The sequence below is a fragment of the Cryptomeria japonica genome, chromosome 9, assembly GCF_030272615.1.
Source record: "Cryptomeria japonica chromosome 9, Sugi_1.0, whole genome shotgun sequence".
Taxonomy (NCBI): Eukaryota; Viridiplantae; Streptophyta; class Pinopsida; order Cupressales; family Cupressaceae; genus Cryptomeria; species Cryptomeria japonica.
The window spans coordinates 48,220,337-48,239,683 of record NC_081413.1 but is presented as its reverse complement, the minus strand read 5'-3'; the positions used below and the strand labels follow the sequence as shown (position 1 = coordinate 48,239,683).

Sequence of the window (19,347 nt, the reverse complement as noted above, 5' to 3'; positions counted from 1 at the left end):
ACTTCTTCGTACATTCCTTCAATGAGTGTTCCTATTACATCTTCACAAATGAACATGATGCAAGGGGGCAATTCATTTAACCATTCCATTCCTCCTTGTAGTGTTCCTCCTATCCAATCATCCCCTATGGTTGACTATCATAGGGTCCCACCACCTTACTCTTTACCCTCTTTCAATAACATCACACCTCCATCTCAATCTAACACATCCAATATGAATTCTTCGACTGAAGCGACCATTAATAATCTTGCACAAACTGTCTCTTCTTTACAGCAACAAATTGCCTCTATGAATCAATCTAAGTTTAGTGTGCCCACATTTGATGTTGCGAGCCCACTTTCTCTTGACATTGTTCGAGCTATCCCTCCTAAACATGTTGAAATCCCGCATTTGGAGCTTTATAATGGTAAAGGAGATCCTCTAACACATGTTAAGACTTTTCAAACAATTTGTACTGATTTTGCTTACGACCCAAGGTTGCTTGCAAAACTATTCACCAGAACATTAAGAGACAAAGCCCTACAATGGTATTGCTCGTTGCCTTCTTATTCTATTACTTCTTTCGAACAACTTGCAAATGCTTTCATTCAACAATTTCAAAACAATATAAGTCCTAAAGTTACTTTGATTGATTTAATGCATTGTAAACAAGGTGTTAAAGAAAAAGTGACTGATTTCATTGGTAGATATAAGCATTTGTATGCTCAAATTTCTTTTCCAGTGCCTGATAATGATATTCAAAGAATCTTTATTTCTAATTTGCAAAAAGACATTCGAGACAAACTTCTGTTTTCTGAGTTTACTTCTTTCCAACAGTTGTGTGCCACTCTTCACAATTATCAACTGACTGTGAGTCAAATGGAACAATCACATCCTATGGCTCCGAGTGATAAGGGTGATAGCAGTCAACAACCATTTGGGAAGTTTAAACCGAACAGAGATTCCATCAAATTCAATGAAAACATCATCAACAACAATATGAATGCAGCATCAGGTGTGCCTCCTATTTCTAAATTTTTCAGGAAAGAAAGAAAGTATACTCCTTTGACTGAATCATTGCATGATATTATGAATAAGTTATTGGGACAAAATGTGCTTACTCTTCCTCCTGTAAGACAAATTGATCCTGCAAAGATTACTTCACCTTATTTTGATCACAAAGCTTTTTGTCATTTTCATCGTCAGCCTGGTCATGATACTGAAAAATGTTTTTCTTTAAAGGGTAAAATTCAAGATTTGATTGATAATAATACTATTTCTGTTTCTGGAGTGAATGATAAAGACAACACATCTGTAGCTCCTGCTAACCAAAATCTTCAGATTTTTACTGATCCATTACCTTCTCATACCTCTCATACCTCTAATGCGATTGAGGCTAATGATTCCTCTTTCTCATCTGATGGTCTTGTGTCTATGACTCCGAATGTGATTAACTTTGTAGAGCAGCAAGAAATCCCTAAAGAACCTTCCATCACATTTGATTCTAGTGAAACCATTAGAGCATCTGATGGTCCTTTATACATAGTTGCAAAAGTCAAAAATACACCTTGCCGTGGAGTGCTTATTGATCCTTCGTGCATGGTTAATGTTATTACTAAAGAATTTCTTTTTACTTTGCAATTGAATCAAGTGATCTATGACAAAACAGATGTGATTGTGAAACTATTTGATGCATTTTCTTCTCCTGCAATTGGTTCTATTACATTGCCTATTGAGGTCCATAACAAATCTCTTGATGTGAACTTTGCTATTATTCCATCTTCCGAACAATTTCGTGTGAAGCTTGGCTATCCTTGGCTATCTTCCATGAAAGCTATTGCTTCTCCTATTCATAAGTGTTTGAAATTTCCCCATAATGGTGAAGTTGTTACTGTCAATCATAGTCTCTTTAAACCAGCTGAAAGAACCTCTAGTGTTCCTATTGATTACTTTTGGCCTAAACAATTCCAATCTCTTCCTCCGCGAAGTGATCATCTTTTTAAATCTTATCAAAAGTGGAAAACAGATATGATCCTATCTCTAAGTGAACCTAGAACACCTAAACTTGACATTCCTATCATTCTTGAGAAGGAAATTCTTCCTTTGAAAGACAAAACTAATGTCTTTCCCCAAGAAGATGCCCAACCCGTCCCCATGGATGTAACTATGTCTATGCCTAATAAATCTTCTAAGAGTAGATCTATACCTCCTCGTCATGATGGACTTGGTCTTCTCCCTAAACCAAAAATTCCTCCTTTATATGGAGCGGTTCCTCCTCCTTCCTTTTATAGAGAGAAGAGACCTTCTTCTTCTCCTATTATCCAGCCTAAGAGACCACAACCTAAACATCCAAGTGATAAGGATGAGAACATTCCTCCTCCTCTATCTTCTACACTTCCTACTAAGACTAGACGTAATCGTTCTGCACGCGAACGTCGACGAAAGCGTCGTCTTAGGGCTCAAGCAGCTGCTTCTCAAACTTTGCAATCTCCAAAAACACCTTCAACAAGCATTATTCCATTTTCTCCTCAGCCGGATATTGAGCCTAAATCTCCTAAACATAAGATACATGATGGTCTTGATCCTGTGCGAGTTAAAGATCCTATTTTTATAAATCTTGATGATGATATAGATGAAAATGTTATGCATGATGAAAATGTTACTCCTCTTGCTTCTGATAGTGAATATGAACTTGTTGATGTTGATAACCATTTATCTAATGAATTTTCTAAAGCACTTATCCTAGCTCCTAGACAAGAACAACGTGGCTTGGAACATGAACATAGCCCTTGTTTGGATCTTGTGATAGCTCCATCTGCTGTGTTGGATGTTCCTCCTCTAGCGTGTTCCCTGCCTTCCCGAAACATTGATCAGCAAGATCGGGGGGTAGATGACGTGCTAGACTAGTTACATTCGCATGGCAGATTCTCTCCCCCTCTCTTTTGTTACTTCTTCTATATGTTATTCTCATTCTTCTATTTGTCGTCCTTAGTGTTGTCTACTTGAGGACGATGCAAAGCATTGAGATCTCTTTGGTCTCTCTCATGTTGACTCAAAAGACACATGTGTTCCCTTCTTCTAGGTGACCTTCCTTGATTGGGGAATGAAGAACAATTATGCATACATACATATGATATATACATGACTTATCATACAGCATACTGACCCCGAGGAAAGCGAAGTCACCTCGTGCTTTGTGTTTGTGTTCATTATCCTTAGGTTTATCTCATACTTGGGGGCTAAATCTTTGCGATAACGTGCTCCTTTCCTTTCTCATTTCCTATGTGTATCACTACGTTAAAACAATCACCCCCGTTGAGGCGTGTGCGATCGCTTTAACGTAGGGGGGCATACACCCTGTCTATCTTTTCAAAGATACTTGAAAATTTCTTGGCAAACTTAGCTTTGTCTTGAAAATTTTTGGTATTTCTTTTTGCATGACTCATAGTGAGGGAACCTTACTACTGACAGTCATGGTTCTCCCTCGTGATCTTCCCTTTTACTTTGTCAATCGAAGTCGTAAGATCCTTAGTCCACTGGGGGCTTGGTGTGTCTTGCCTCCTTGACGTGGTGAAAGTCTTTCAATGTTGTTTCCTTGTACTTTACCGGAAGTATGAGCATACATACTCCCGCTAAAGTGGGGGCTAAATGTAGCGTCCTAAAATTGCGACACTTGCAATTTCGACTGCATTTCGGTCTTCACGATGGCGACGCAACACGCAACCTGAATGGAGACCCCAAAACTTGCTCACGACACTGAAAACTGCATTTTTCATGCACCCTGGCCTGAACCTCCTTTGCACCCCGCTGTCCCGGAGGTGGGACCAGAGCGCCCAGCGCCCTGGTCCCTCAGGACCAGAGCGCCCAGCGCCCTGGTCCCTCAGGACCAGGGCGCCCAGCGCCCTGGTCCCTCAGGACCAAGGCGCCCAGCGCCCTGGTCCTCCAGGACCATGGCGCCCAGCGCCCTGGTCCCTGGGTCCTATTTTGGGCCCGGTCTCCTAAGTGGTATCGGGTCTTATTGATTGCAATTTGGAAATATACTTCCCTGGTCGGCCTAAGGTCGGGAAAATCAGTCTATCAGCCCTAATTGACAAGTATATAAACTACATTTTCCTCTCTCATTCGATATGATGGAAAAGGCATGGAAACTATACTCAAGCATTCAAGCATTCAAGCAATTGATCATTTCAAGTCTCCATTCAAGGCTAAGTGTTGCATTCAAGTCAAGGATTCAACCATTGAAGAGGAGATCACTTATTACATGCTACATACTACAACATACAACATCTAAACCTTCGCACATAAGGATACAAACATCCTTAGAACAAGGTATTAGTACTTGTTTTACATTACAGTCATTTACATTTACAGCTCTTGCTCATTTCTTGGTTAATTCCAAAACCGGGGTTTGACCTAAAGGCAAACCCCTAATCCCTAACCCCCCATCGTCTTCGCTTTTCTGTGTGTAGGTTGCAGGTACGCGGCTGAGATTGAAGATCTGGAATCCTTGTGCAGAGACGAACCGATCCCTCTTCGTTTCGCGGATTTTTCGGAGGACCGTGGCGCCGGGCGCCATCGTCCCGACAACTTTTGCTCAAATTTGTAGGACAGCGCCGTATCGACATTTTACTGCTAATTCCAGGTCCGCAGCTTCATCCTATAACCTAAACTCAGTTTATAAGCGAATCTTTATGACTTTCTATGCATTCTTAGCTTAATTTCCTTAATCAACATTCTTTACAAAAGAGGGTAGCTTTGCTTTCCAAACCCTTGAAATTCATCTAGCATCCAATCTTACCTTGTGTGGGATTGGATCTTATGAGTTTCAACCCCTCTTTTGAATGTAAAGTCTTCCCCCTAAGTGAAAACCCATCGAATCCTAGCGAACCTCCCTTCTCTCTCCTCGGAGTTGGAAGAGGGGAGACCAACTGGGGTTCGACAGCGATTTTCCGCTTTACAATACGTTAACAATAAATAATAAATAAAATCAAAATCGAATTATGGTGTTTGCCACCGGTCACACCCTTTCATGTTAATGGGCTGTAATTAAGCGATTCATAATAAATCACGTTTCCTCACGATCAGTCAAGCAAGCGATGATCTTAATGTTTGTTGACGTGCTGTGTTATCATGAGTGGTACGTAGGGAAGAGATGTGTCTTCCCACGTGGGAAGACACATCTCTTCACCAGGTACCCTCTCATTCACATATATATAACATGCATACAATGAGGAGGAAGACAATACCGCAATCGATAAGTGTTGTGCATCCTTCCATTCACACTACAGCAGTTCAAATTTAATTTCAGATTATATCTTCATCTCTTCTATCCTCTTGATCACAGAATTTGAATAAACTTAACACTTGATTGTATTCTTATTCAATGCATGGTAGTCAATGCACATGTGCATAGTGCTATCCTTCTTCACCAACACCACATGCGAAGCAAAGGGGCTAGAACTAGGCCTAATGAATCCCATATCCAATAGCTCCCGGATGGTCTTCTCTATCTCATCCTTAAATGCCTTAGGATGATGATAGGAAACAATAATGGCGGGCTAAGCGCCCTCTTCTAGCTCTATCACATGCTCAAAGCCACGGTCTAGAGGTCTTCTAGGAGTAATATCACCAAAAACAGCACCATGTTTGTCCAACATGGTTTGGACGTCTATATGAGATGGCTGCTCATTAGGTGTAGAAGGTGTCTTGGATGAAATGTAACACTGTGCCGCCTAAGCAACGTCTCCATGTTTGATCAAAGATTCCATCTTGCGTGTTGAGACTACCATAGGTCCACCATCTAAAAGAGCCTTCAACACAACCTTCTTACCATCCTCCATAAACTCCAACTCCATCCTCTTGAAGTCTTGGACATATCTGCCAAGTGACTAAAGCCATTGGATGCCAAGCACTACAACGTAGAAGTTATCGGTCAAAGTATAGTCACCCATTTGTATATTCAGCTGTGGAACTCTCCCGGTGCACCTCATAGCAAAACCATCTGCCACTGTCACACTAAAACCAACAAAGTCCTCAGCCTACAATCCATGCCTAGCAACTAGTCCCTCATCAATAAAGTTGTGCGTAGCACCACTGTCCACTAGGCAAGTCACATGCTGCCCCTTAATCACTCCCTTCAACGGAAAGGGATGAATCTTAGGGACACCTGAGAACGTAGCAATGATGATCTTGGGTGTACCCAAAGTCTCAGTCTCACCAAGCTCCACCTATGGAGTATCCTACTCATCCTCAGCATGGCTGCCCTCAAAATCTGTATCCTATACATGCTCATCATCCACATTTGAATAGACCTCAATAAGATGTACTTTGCCTTTCCCAAGGAATTTGCGACCAGGCTCCCAAGGCTCCTTACACGAGAAGCATAGCTTCTTCCTCCTCAACTCATTATGAGTCCCTTGATCCATCCTAGGAGGAAGTGGTGCACTTTTGTGTAGTGTAGAAGACCTCTGAAAAGGTTTAGAGACATTGAAAAACTTCCTATCCAACTAATAAGAAGTGGGTGGTGGTGTAGTCTCTAGGTCCAGGGTAGTTTGAATGGCCTCATGTAAGGTCCTAGGCTTAAGAGTCTTGACCAAACCCCACAACCTATCATGTGATCCCTCAATAAATAGCATCACCACGCGTCAATCCGACATCTCAGGAACCATAACAGCAATACGTTGAAACTCATTAATGTAAGTTTCAACATGTCTAGTTTGTCACAATAGTGCAAGGTCTCTGTAATACAACTCAACATCCTTATGGTCAATCATCCGCTCAGTAAACTTACTGTAAGAATGTATAAGTCCATGGTTTTGGGTGACCAAACCATGGTGCCACCAGTGATAAGCCATGCCCTCCAAATGTAACACTGCAAACCGTATGGCCTCATCCTTTGGCATCGACCTAAGTGACAAGTAAATATTGAGTTTGTGCACCCAGGCTCGTGCATTGATCTTCCCATTGCCATCAAAGGAAGATAAAGTAATCTTATTGGTAGCTTGCTTGAGATCTCTATTCTGTTGCTGTCTAGGCCATCTGTCATTATGGTTCCTCATATTGTCCCTACACTGCATAGAGTACTGGTGTAAAGGAAAGGCATCTCTAACATGGTCTAGGAGACAAGTCCACTCATCATTGGCTTCCATAACCATATCCTAAAACTCAATGCCCTCCTATGGGTATGTTGGTGGTGGCTCATCTCTTGAAGGAAAACGAGGCTGCATAGGCTTGTCAACTGTACGTGTATGAGCCTTGTCACGCCTAGGAGAAATAGATGCATTGCCCAATGATTAAGGAGCCCTACTACTGCCATGGCTCCCAGTTACATAAACAAATCTATGATGTCTGCCATGCCTATCTTTGTGACGAGTCAAGTCCAACCTGTCCAATGTATCCTGAAGTCTGTCTAGTGCTTGCACAATCCTAGGTTGAGAATTAGCCAGAGTTCTTGACACTTCATCTGGATTAGGAGAGTTCTGTCTGTCCTCCTGCCAAAGACTCTTATTACCCTTGGGTCTATTACACATGTCAAAATCTAAGTGTCCCTGTGCTCTTCTGTGTGTATACTATCTATAAGGCCTTGTTCTTTTAGGGCGCATAGAATTAATCGGAGGACCTTAGGTTGGCAGGATCATTGCCTTGATACCACTGAAAGATCCCCAACCGGCTTGCATTGAGATTTTTCTGATTTGTAGGCTGCTGAAGTGTAGGTTTTAATGTTGTTTTTTGTGTTTTGTGCTTGGGACTTGTTCCCAATGGATTGATTGGGGGTTTATTTATAAACAATTCTAGTGAACCATAAATCTGGAATTCAAAATGCAGAAATAAATGACAGATAAATAATTTTCAGAATTCTTATTTAGGAACAGCAATGACACAATATTCAGATTTAAGAATTGTAATTCTCCAGGTCAACAAGTGGCATACTAGGAATACCACGCCTAGCTTGGAGGGAGTTTTATTGAAGGACTGAAACAAAATACAAACTAGAAGCTTCCAGCCGCTGAAAATGGCTCCAAGTAGTTTTATTTGTTCCTACCACAATTACCAAAAACAAATGCTAAAGATCTACTGAGTTCCACGCTTAGCTCCCAGGTTGGATTATTCCATCTACGAACAAATCAACAACCTGAATGAGGAATATGCTCTTGTCGCCTGCTGAAACTATTAAAGTACTGCTGTGAAGTGCTGCACATAGGATTTGTTTGAGAATTATGCCCTCAACTGGCTGGATCGAACAAGATTGGCACCCAGGTGACTGCAAAGTGGTACGGCTACCTTGGAAGAGTGTAGGACTGGCTTAGGAAATGAAATAGCTGCCTTAGGAAGAACATAAACCCTTCCAAATCTGCAATCAACTTTGCAATTTGCTGAATTAAGAATTCTTTGAAGCACCAATATGAATTCTGAGTGAATCCCTTTCTCTTGTGAATTGGAATTTCGTCCAATACACTTGCCTTCAAAGAGTTTTCGTTCCCAGAAGACTCAATAGCTGCTGAAAATCTCCTTCAGAGCTCAATTCTCAACCTATAATGTAAAAATGAATTCGTAGATGCCAAAATGAATGCCCCTCTTGTTACTTTATAGCTTCTTAATCCTAATCATACCATTTAGGGTTCTCTTGTCTTATTTTTAATGTAATTTATTTTATAATTATTCCCCTAGCATGTTCGCCCAACTTGAGGGTCTAATCCATCATTGAGGTTGGCCACTTTTTTAAAATCAACTTTATGCCCAAGGAGGTGTGCCATGGGGTTACTTTAATGTTTTACTATTACTTTATAACTTAACCCCATAAAGTCACTTTAATTAGCTTTTTTCTATTTTTAGAAAAATGGACTTTACATTAAAATATCATTATATTCTCAAACAATAACACTTCCTAGTGCCCAAGTGTCAAGTATAGGACCCCACATGCCAGCACTGCCATCTCCTATGCATTGAATTCATTTGCAGAGATGGATAATGGGCGAATCTCTGTATCTGAGTGATCTACTGGGAAAGAGGGGACATTACATTTCTTGTACTCTTGACAACATTTATGAGTTGATGAAGACTGGCTCAAAAACTATGTAGTTGAATCCTGATAAAACATCACGTAATTTGACACAGTATTGAAAGCTGTAATGTCCCTACCAAAATTTTTTAACTTGCCACTTTTCCAACTTTAGCTCGCATGCATTTAAAATTTTAATCAAACAGTGGAACATTGAAAACCATTCAATATTTTGATTAAAAACAGCTACAACTCTTCTTTCAAAACATGAGAATATTCACAAACATTTGTCATGCAAATTAAGACACACAAGCATTTTAACAAACAGTTGGCAAATAACCCAATAATTTCTTTCAACTTCCTAAATTATAATTTTATTTGTTAATCAGCTGTAAGTGTACATTTTGTCAAACACTTGAACATTCAAACTGAAACTACAGTGGATTGAATACTCAGAATGGTTGATTGTGTCCCAATAGCTAATATATGTTGGATCAATTTACTCTTCAAACTGCCGTTGGTAATTTTGTTGCTGTCAAGTGCTTGTTATGGTAATTTCTGAGACTGCTGTTTATCTGAATGCTCAATATCTGATGTAGAGACCACTTCTTACAATTCCTTATAGAAGGCTGATTGAAGATGAAGCTGCAGATTTTTTTTTGGCATCAAAGATTTCCCAAAGGGGAATCGATACTCTCCTCAAGATACCTCACGCTTCCTGCACAATACTCCAAGGCTGTAGCAGACTTTGTGAAGGCAATTAATGAAAAATAAATTGAATGAATGATTCAATAATCGGATAATTACATTGAACGATATACACGTATATATAGAAGTTACAAGCTGATGCTCTATAATTAGAACATAGCGTTAAAGAAAGATTAAAGAGCTAAACGCTAAATAAAGCTTGAAAGCTAAATAACGCTTAAAAGATAAATAAAGCTTAAAAGTTAATCAACTAAAAAGAAAAAGCTAAATGCTAAATAAAGCTTAAAAGCTAAATAACTAAAAAGCTAAATTAACAAGCTAAATAAGTCGACAACTAAAAATAGAAGATGACCATTATAGAAGGTATTAATATTATTTTAACAATTAAGCCATTTAAGATGGAAATTGCCTCCCATATGATAATCACAACCCTCTTTAAAAATGTTATCACTCCGTTTGCATATACACGGTCAGCCCAAAATGGTATGGCTGGTCTAAATAAACCTCACATTAATTTTAATAAATAATTTCTGTCCTTTGGCTGCAGAATTAACCAAGTTCATTTTCTTCAAAATTGGGATTTGTAAAAATAAAATGTCAAGAATGTTTTTCCTCATTCACCTCTATATATACCAAGGTTGCATGGGTACGGGGGTACTTGGAGACGTCAGAGATTGGTACTGGTACCGGTACCGGTACGGCTATTTTTTCAACTTAGGAGATAGGGGTACTTGGAGGTGCCAATTTTTTTTTTTAATATAATTTAATAATTTATAGCAAATATGAAAATATAATAATGACATTGAACTTTCAAAACAAGAATTATCATTTAACATTAGCTTTGAAGTTTAGGTACATAAATGTGAAATGAGTCAAATCAAAATGTCATACAATTATTGTGTCAAAGATTCAAACTGATTAGTGACTTCATATTGAAAATTCAAAATAGCTTGATAAGTAGCAAGCGGATACACAAACAAAAAGCTGAAAACGAAAATCAGAAATCTTATATCTATCATCTACTCTTCTATGACATGATCATCCATATCAAGGTCCTCAGCTATGAGGCTCTCCAAATAGTCATCACTCTCAAGTTCAGGTTCCTCTGATGGTAGACTAACAGGGGGTAAATCAGCTAGTCCACCTGCTTCAACCACTTCATCCAGAATGTTTGCAACTTCTCCATTAGTTGAAATTTGATCCCATTTTGCTAAAGGAATCTCATTGTAACCAGGATTTACACGAGAGAGAAGACGAAGTGAGCTATGAATGTACACCAGGTTCTTTGCTTTCTTTGATCCTAATTGGTTCCTCTTTAGTGAATGAATGAACCCATAAGTACTCCAATTTCTCTCACAAGATGAAGAGCTGGCTACTTGTGAGAGCAATTGTATTGCAAATGATTGCAATTCAGGGGCTTCACTTCCATGGTTCCACCACCACTCTTTAGGGTCTTTCTTTGCTTTCATATCATATATAGCTTCCATGGAACCAAAATCATCTCGCCCACGAGAAAACTTATTCCATTGAGTTCTCAAAACTGAAGCATCCTCACCTTGGCTATAAATCTTTTTAACTACTACCCAAAATCCCTTCATTACCTCTCTATCCTAATGTGGAGCTCTCTTTTTGGTCACTTTAGTATCATACCATTTAGGATTAAGGGTATAGGCAACACAATGAAGAGGTGTATTAAGTTTGTTCCACCTTCCATGTAACTTTTCCTCTATCAAAGGATATAGAGAAATATCTTTTGCATCTATTATCTTCTTGACTCTTTTACACATGGAATCTATTGCTTCATAAACCTCTCCCAAACATGCCATGTTTGAATCTGCTAATTTGATCACCTCACATATGGGCTTAATAAAGTCCACAACAAACTTAATATTAGCCCAAAAATGCTCATCAAGGACCATACCTCTCACCTCAACTGCAATATTTGATGTAGATTGCTTCCAAGCTGACCATGCATCACTAACAACTGTGAACACAAAGCTCCTTTGACTTCACAAAGGCGGTCAAGAAGAATGAAGTAAGATGCAAAACGTGTATCAACAGGTTTAAGAAGTTCCACCTTGGCAAATTTACGATAAATGACTTGTGTGTACTATGTAGTGATGGTTACATATGAACATTTGTATTTTTTTGCCCTTCTCTATGAGATCTGAAATCCATTGGAACTTGCCAATATCTTTGAGTGCATTATTCAACGAATGCACACAACATTGTGTCCAAAATATTTGTCTGTACCTTTTTTGCACCAACATGCTTGCTGCTTTACAAACTTGGCTAGCATCAGTAACAACTTGGACTACATGTGATGCCCCCACCTCCTTAATGCTGTCACATAGCTGGTTATGAAGAAATTCTGCATTTTTTTTCTTTTCTTGAACAATCTATTGCCTTCAAAAAGTAAGGCCCTTTGTTGCATGTTACCATGATATTAAGTAGTGGACGATTCCTAGCATCCGTCCACCCATCCATCACAATACTACATCCTTTTGTAGCTCACACTCTTTTCAATGGTGCAGTTTGTTCCTTTAATCAAGTTTTTCCTTTATCAACTAGAGTAGTGTGAAGCTTTGTATATCCAGGTGGCTTGTAGCCTATTGGTGCATTGTTGATCGTTTGTACCTTCTCTCCATAGAAAGGTGAGCGAGCAACGTTAAATGGTATTCCATTTGCATAGAAGAATTGTGCAATCGCTGCATCAGTTGCTTCTCGACCTTGCACATCAAACAATCGTTCAATGGGGTTTGAGCTGCTAATGTGTGATCTTTTGCGAGCATGTTCACTTGTTCGATCTCTTGAAGTCATATCCACCTTTAGCTCTCAGTCTCTATTATAACTTTCAGCTGCGGTAGTTGCCCCTATTGTTGAAGCATGAGAGCTTCAAGTAGAAACTTTACCATCAGCCCTTTCTTGTTCCCTAATAGCATCATATCGTTTTGACTCATTTTTACAACCTTCAACACCGTTTCCTGGTAGGTGAAGGAAATGAGCCTTCACCCTAGTGTAGGTGCTTTTCCAATGCAGTGGACAAAGTTTACATTGGATGGTGGCTGTTCCACTTGATCCTTTTGGCCTCGGAACTCGGTCCACCTACTTCCATAGTGGGTACAAGCCTTGCTTTCTTCCACCCGACATTCTACATGGAAAAATAAAAAAATATTAGATTTGACATGAAATCATTTAGACTGTATTTTGTATCCTTTATCATCACATTCTTCACTGTATTCTATTTTAATTTTAATGGTTCAGTTTTCAACTTTTCATTTGACAATGATGCTACATGGTGTCCCAGTCCGATATATTAACATTAGATACTACAATAATTAAAATATTAATATTCTGATACTACTATCATAATTAATATCATTATTTGTTGTTAATATTTTATATCTCAAATACTGGTTCTTGGGGAAAAAGGCTGGGTCTAGGTCCTGGTTCTTGCCCGGTCCTGGTCTGAGCCTGGTTCTCCTTGGGTTCCACCCGGGTCCTGCCCAGGTGGAACCCATGGAGAACCAAGGCAGACCCGGGAGAACCAAGGCAGACCCGGGAGAACCAAGGCCCGTGGGTTCCAAAAAACAGGGCCCACGGGTCATAAAAGTCAAAAAAGTATAACCAAACATGAAAATTATAGGTCAAAAAAGTCAAAAAAGTATAAACAAACTTGAATCAGTTTGAAAATTGAAACTTGAATATTATCTTTTCTGCAAATTATGAATATGATATTATATTTACGATATATGAATATCAATTATTTATTGGCATTGGCAATTATGGATTTATGATTTATGATTTATCTGTTATCATTTATGTATCATTGTATGGGAAAGTTACATTATATGTTTCATATTTGTATGTTTGAACTGTGATCATATATAATTTTCATGTTTGAACATATATATATATATGTACGGACGTACCCGTACCCAAGATTTTTTTTTTTTGTTTTGCCGAATCCGCTAATCCGTACCCGAATCCGTATCCATATCCATATCCGTACCCGAATTGGTAACTTAGTTTTATATTAGTATTCTGGTATTAACACATCAGAGTTAATATCTGATATTAATATATTAACAGTTTGAGTTAACAGTTAACACAGTTACAAACTTAACAAAGTCAAAACAAACAAACTCAGTTTTATATTAGTATTCGGTAACTTAGTTTTATATTAGTATTCTGGTATTAACACATCAGAGTTAATATCTGATATTAATATATTAACAGTTTCAGTTAACAGTTAACACAGTTACAAACTTAACAAAAAGTCAAAACAAACAAACTTACTAATATTAGTCATATACAGTCTAAAATGATTTCAGAATTAAGGATACAAAATACTGATATATGGTAAATGATAATTCTGATGTGTAAATATTAATGCAGACGTGTTAATATTAGAATACCAATATAAAATTGTAAATGATATTCAAGTCTGAAGTTGTATAATATTGTTATTCTTCGACTGATATTTTCTGTTGCTTCTTATGTCACAGGTTGCTGAAGATAACATTAATTATTTTCTATGCCTCTACAACATTTCTGTGACATATACTTATAGACAATGCCCACCGATCAAGGCATGCCTTGACCGGTCATGTCTTTTGACATGCCCGATCAAGACATGTCTTGATCGGTGCATAGGCACCGCTTCACTTAAGTGTTATACCGATAACTATCGGTCACGTCATTTAACATATTAAACCGATTACCAATCGGGTCACGTCAAATAGTATAATTAACCGATTAACAATCGGTCACGTCAAGTAATATAATCACCCGATAAACAATCGGGTTATGTCAAATAATATAATCATCTGATAACCGATTGGTATAATGTGAGATTAGGATGATAACTATTATAGTTATCATATGATATCATCAATCGATGCTATCATATGATAGCTATGATGGCTATCATAAATCTAGTCTGATCTTATTACAATCACAGCATGAGTAATATGATTATAGTATGATCGATTATGCATATAAGATGATTATAACAAGTTCATTTATTTAATCATGAGGTCTTGTTGGTGTCTGTTTTATCCAAAGTTCCCAGACTCGGACTCAGCTTGGACTCGGCAAGGCCGACTCGACTCGTGACTCGGCTATGACTCGGCGACGACTCGGCTATGACTCGGCAAAATAAAAAACCCTTGAAATTTAGAGATTTTTAACGATTTAAAACTTGTTTCATGCACCCATTATTGAATAAAGCTTAAAGACACTATAACATCATCAAATAGAAGCTGATTTGATCACATACATAAACATACATCCATCACATGCCTAGAAATGTAAATTGTAGCTGAAGGAAATAGAAAACATAGATATATAGAGTTATGAATGTTGTCAAATGTATATAAAATCCATGACATCAAATGTTCCCAAACATATATATAACTGTAAACAAAAACAAGTCTATGGCTCAGGCTCTAGCTCATCCTGAGCCTTAGAGTAGTCTGTCTACCTCCTACAAATGCGTCTAAGGTAGGTCCTGGATGACTGAGAAGCCATAGTCTCCGCCTGTGAGGTGCCTGTGCCGGATCGTGCTCTATCCTCCTCCTCTGCCATAGCCACAACCTCAGCCTCTCTGTCTGCCTGGTCAACCCACTCATGGTCCTCCTCAGTGAAGATGGGATCGGTAGACTCAGTGATCCACTCAGACTTTGGATCGATCTCCGCTAAAGTGATCGGAGAGGAGTCAGTGTCCAAAATCTGTCTGGTCCTAAGACGAAGGTTGTAATGAACAAAAACAAGATCATTCAACCTCTCCACAGACAATCTATTACGCCTCTTCGAGTGGATGTGCTCGAACATGGACCAATTGCGCTCACATCCAGAAGCGCTGCATGGCTGGCTCAAAATACGGATGGCAATTTTTTGAAGGTTTGGGGTTGAGGGCCCAAACATTTGCCACCATCTATCTGAAATAACGAAAAAGAAAAAAAAATCAAACTCATTTCCAACTTTAAGGCTAGATTATAAAATCAAAAATTAAAATGCATAAGCCATAAACTTAAGAATCTTAAGTTTACATATATTTCTACCTGGCTGCAATTGTGTTCGAGCCTCTATGCACATGCTGCTTGAGAAGATTGCCCCTTCTCGATTATTATATTTATCCAGCTGGAGCGTTGTACTTGAGGCTGTGCCATCAGTACACAACTTTTGAACCACTGTATACAGGCCACTAAGAACCTCCTCATCTGCCTTGAAGTCATCACGGAATCGAAATGCCGGATTGAGGTAATAGGCTGCTGCATGGATGGGCCTGTGAAGCTGGTTCTGCTATCTCCTATCAATAATCTCCCAAATGGGGCCATACTTATCCTCATCTCCTGCATATATGGACCTAATGGCCTCCTTGGCCCTATCCATACCCTCATATATATAGCCCATAGAGGGCTTCTCCCCATCAACAACTCGTAGGAGAACTACGAGGGGCTCAGTGACCTACACATAATGTTAAACAAAAACAATTAAGTCACAAATTAAATAAAAAAAAAAGAAAAATTGCAAAGTTAAATTGTTAATAAATTAAAATTAAATTACTAAATAGTAGATACTAGATAGTAGATACTAAATGTTAAATTGTAATAAATTTACCTGCACGGTTTCTCCACAGGGGGTCCAAAAACTTGACTCATCAAAAATTCGATTTACCACATCTATCCCTGCAGTGGTCGTAGCATAGGATGAGGAAGTCCACTCCTCACCAACAAACATACGCCTCAAAGCCACCTTTGATTTTATCAAGGATTTCAGTGTGAGGAAGTTTGAGGCAAACCTCGTGATACCAGGACGAGCCAACTCCTTTTGCCCCGTGTATTGCCTCATAATGCTAAGGACCAATGCATGATTGTAGATAAACTTGCTGATATTTTTGGCCCTTTCAACTATTGATTTCACCCATTCAAGCTTACCAATATCCTCCAACATGAGGTCAAGGCAATGGGCCGCACAAGGAGACCAAAAAATTTTCAGGTGCCTCTCCATCAAAAGTTTACCTGCAGCAATTTTAAGTTAATTAGAAATTTTGATGTGTTAAGAAAATTTTAAATAATCATAGATGCCTCTCCATCAAGACTTGAAAAGTTCAAAATTTACCTGCAGCAACATAACTTGCTGCATTATCTGTCACCACCTGCACCACATTTTCTTCCCCCACCTCTTGTATGACTTCCTCAATAGCCTCACATAAGTATGTGGCATTTTTCACATGTGAGGAAGCATCAATAGATTTCAAGAACATGGTGGATCCTGAAAATAGAGTTTCAAACTTTCAACAAATCAAAATTTAATTTATTCAATGCATTTAGGGAAGTACAAATTAGAATGAATCATGATCAATCACCTCCGCAGGAAACAAGAAAATTTAGGAGTGTTCTATTCCTCCTATCCGTCCAACCATCTGTCATGATGGTGCAACCCTTTTGGCTCCAAGACTGTCGGTGGTCCTCTAGCTCAACTTTCATATCCTCAACCATTTGTAACAAGAGGGGGCCACTTAACTTAGCATCGGTAGGGGCTTTAAACCCCGCACCACAAATGGTTATGGAATCTACCATGCCTTGCCAATAAGGAGACCTGTCACAAATAGATTATGATTAGACAAAGTAGAGTTCAACTTCAAACTATAAATTTACTTTTAAACTTAAAGCAATCAAATCAAAAAGAATTACCTGGCTGCAATAAATGGAATGTTGCAAAAGTACCAAAACTTGCAAATTTGTTTTCTTGCAGCATCATGAACCTCCTTGTTCCAACCCATGCCCTCAAGCAAGGGTTGTGCCCCAGGAGTACTACGCGGCACAAAATAACTATCCAACCTGGATTTCCGAACTCTAGGGCCAAAGGTAATAGTGCCACCAGGAGGAGTAGAAGTAGAAGCACTAGCACTAGCATAAGCACTAGGGTGAAAGGGAGGCATGGAAGAACCCTCTCCAACACAGCCTACGGATGTGGATGCGGATGCGGATGTGAATGCAGATGCGGATGCGGATGCGGATGTGGGTGCAAGGGAGCCAATAGCACTTAACTCTTCCAATTGCCTCTTCTTAGTTAACTTTTCTTGTTCATGTGTTTCTAATTGGACATAACAGAAACGTTTTGCCTCAGGAGTTTGTAATTTGCATACCTCAATATCATGGCCAGGTATGCCGGCAATATGGTATTTAAATCTATTGATGCCACCAAAATTAATTTCTTTACAAAAAAAACATTTTGTTTGATTTTTTTGTCTGCCAATAAAGTCTTCAGTATATTTCCAAGCCTCATCCTTTTTAGGCATTGTGAAAAATGAATGTTTTTTAAATGTGAAGGCTGCTGCAATAAGAAAATTTAATAAAGTTATAAACTAATAGAAAAAATCAGCAAACCCTACTTAAAAAAAAAAAAAAATTGTAAATACATGTTTACAATTTTTTTCTAAAAAAATGTAGGGTTTGCACTTTGCTATTATTCTACTTCTCTCATTGTAATTAAGCTAAAAAAATAAAAACATTCAAGATTTGGAAAGTTAACTGTTAAACTAAAAAAAAATTAACAAACAAATGAAAAAAAACCATTAACATACCTAAAAAAACCAGCAAAATCTACCTTACCTCTTTCAAATGAGTTGAGAAGTCTTGCTTTGGACTCCTTGATGCTCTCAATGCAAGCCTATGGCCTCCCCAATGTGATTTTTGGTCTCCTTGATGCTCTTCTTCCTTGCTGGTTGCAAACCTATGGCCTCTTGTTTTCCTTCCTCTCTCTCACTTTTCCTCTCTTCTTCTCACAACTAACAATTAGAAGACCTTTTAGGGTTATATGAAAGAGAAAGGTAAAAAAAAACAAATGAAAAAGCTTCTATTTTTTTTGTTTTTTAAAATCCGAATCGCCTATATCGCGCGGCCGAGTCCGAGCCGCGAGTCAGCAAAACTCGCCGAGGTTGGCTTGACTCGCCAACTTGGCGAACTCGCCTGACTCGCAGCGAGTCTGGGAACTCTGGTTTTATCATCTACCAAACATTAGGATAGGATACCCGAAGGTATTCTATCCTCTCCTGAAAAAGCACTACTGATTCCAAGGTCTATATGTGCGAACAAGCGACTTTAGTGGAATAGCTTCTTGGGTAGTGTATGCTGAAATTTTCAAGGGGGACTTACGTTTGACAAGTATTCTTGAACTGCTGGACTTAGATGGATTTAGCAATTTTAGGCTTTTCTTTATTTTTTGGGATTTTTTGGGATTTAGACTTTCAAAAGAAATGGAAAAAGAGATAGGGTTTAGGAAGGCTAATCTAATCCTACGAATTCTGGAGACGGTATCAATTGGGTGCTTTCGAGAAACCAAACCTTGCTTCGCCACACTAGGGACAACTGCACAAGGCCGGTGCAATCTTCAATGGGTTGTGCTTATGATCGAGATGTTGGGATGCACAGGGGATGGGCTCAGACTAACTTTGCACGGTAGAATGGAAATCATCCATTTACCAAAAGTATGAGCAGAAATACACCATCAATTGATACTTATCAAATCCTTCATTCGAATTAACAGCAATGAAAGCAAATCTAAATTATTTCTAACTAAGTGTTGAGGCAATTGAAACCATGCAAATCATTCAAATAATAGAGATTACAAAGCAGCGCACATGCAATATATTA

General features: G+C 38.7%; 2 protein-coding genes across 2 annotated transcripts in view; one reads left to right on the top strand and one right to left on the bottom strand.

Moving 5' to 3' along the window:
• The window catches only part of LOC131046896 (uncharacterized), a 115,803-nt gene that overhangs the window by 65,500 nt on the left and 30,956 nt on the right, over positions 1 to 19,347 (top strand). The window lies entirely within an intron of this gene.
• Positions 16,725 to 17,468, bottom strand: LOC131046905 (uncharacterized). The gene is made up of 2 exons (XM_057980737.2): positions 17,058 to 17,468; positions 16,725 to 16,963 (listed from the first exon to the last, which is right to left on the bottom strand). Exons 1-2 carry the CDS (start codon positions 17,269 to 17,271, stop codon positions 16,800 to 16,802), a joined length of 378 nt encoding a protein of 125 aa, XP_057836720.1. The 5' UTR covers positions 17,272 to 17,468; the 3' UTR covers positions 16,725 to 16,799.

Coding starts and splice junctions, on each gene's coding strand:
- LOC131046905 (XM_057980737.2), bottom strand. CDS start 17,271: ATGGTAGATTCCATAACCATTTGTGGTGCGGGGTTTAAAGCCCCTACC. Junction 16,964..17,057: donor TTTTCTTGTTTCCTGCGGAG/GTGATTGATCAT, acceptor CTCTATTTTCAG/GATCCACCATGTTCTTGAAA.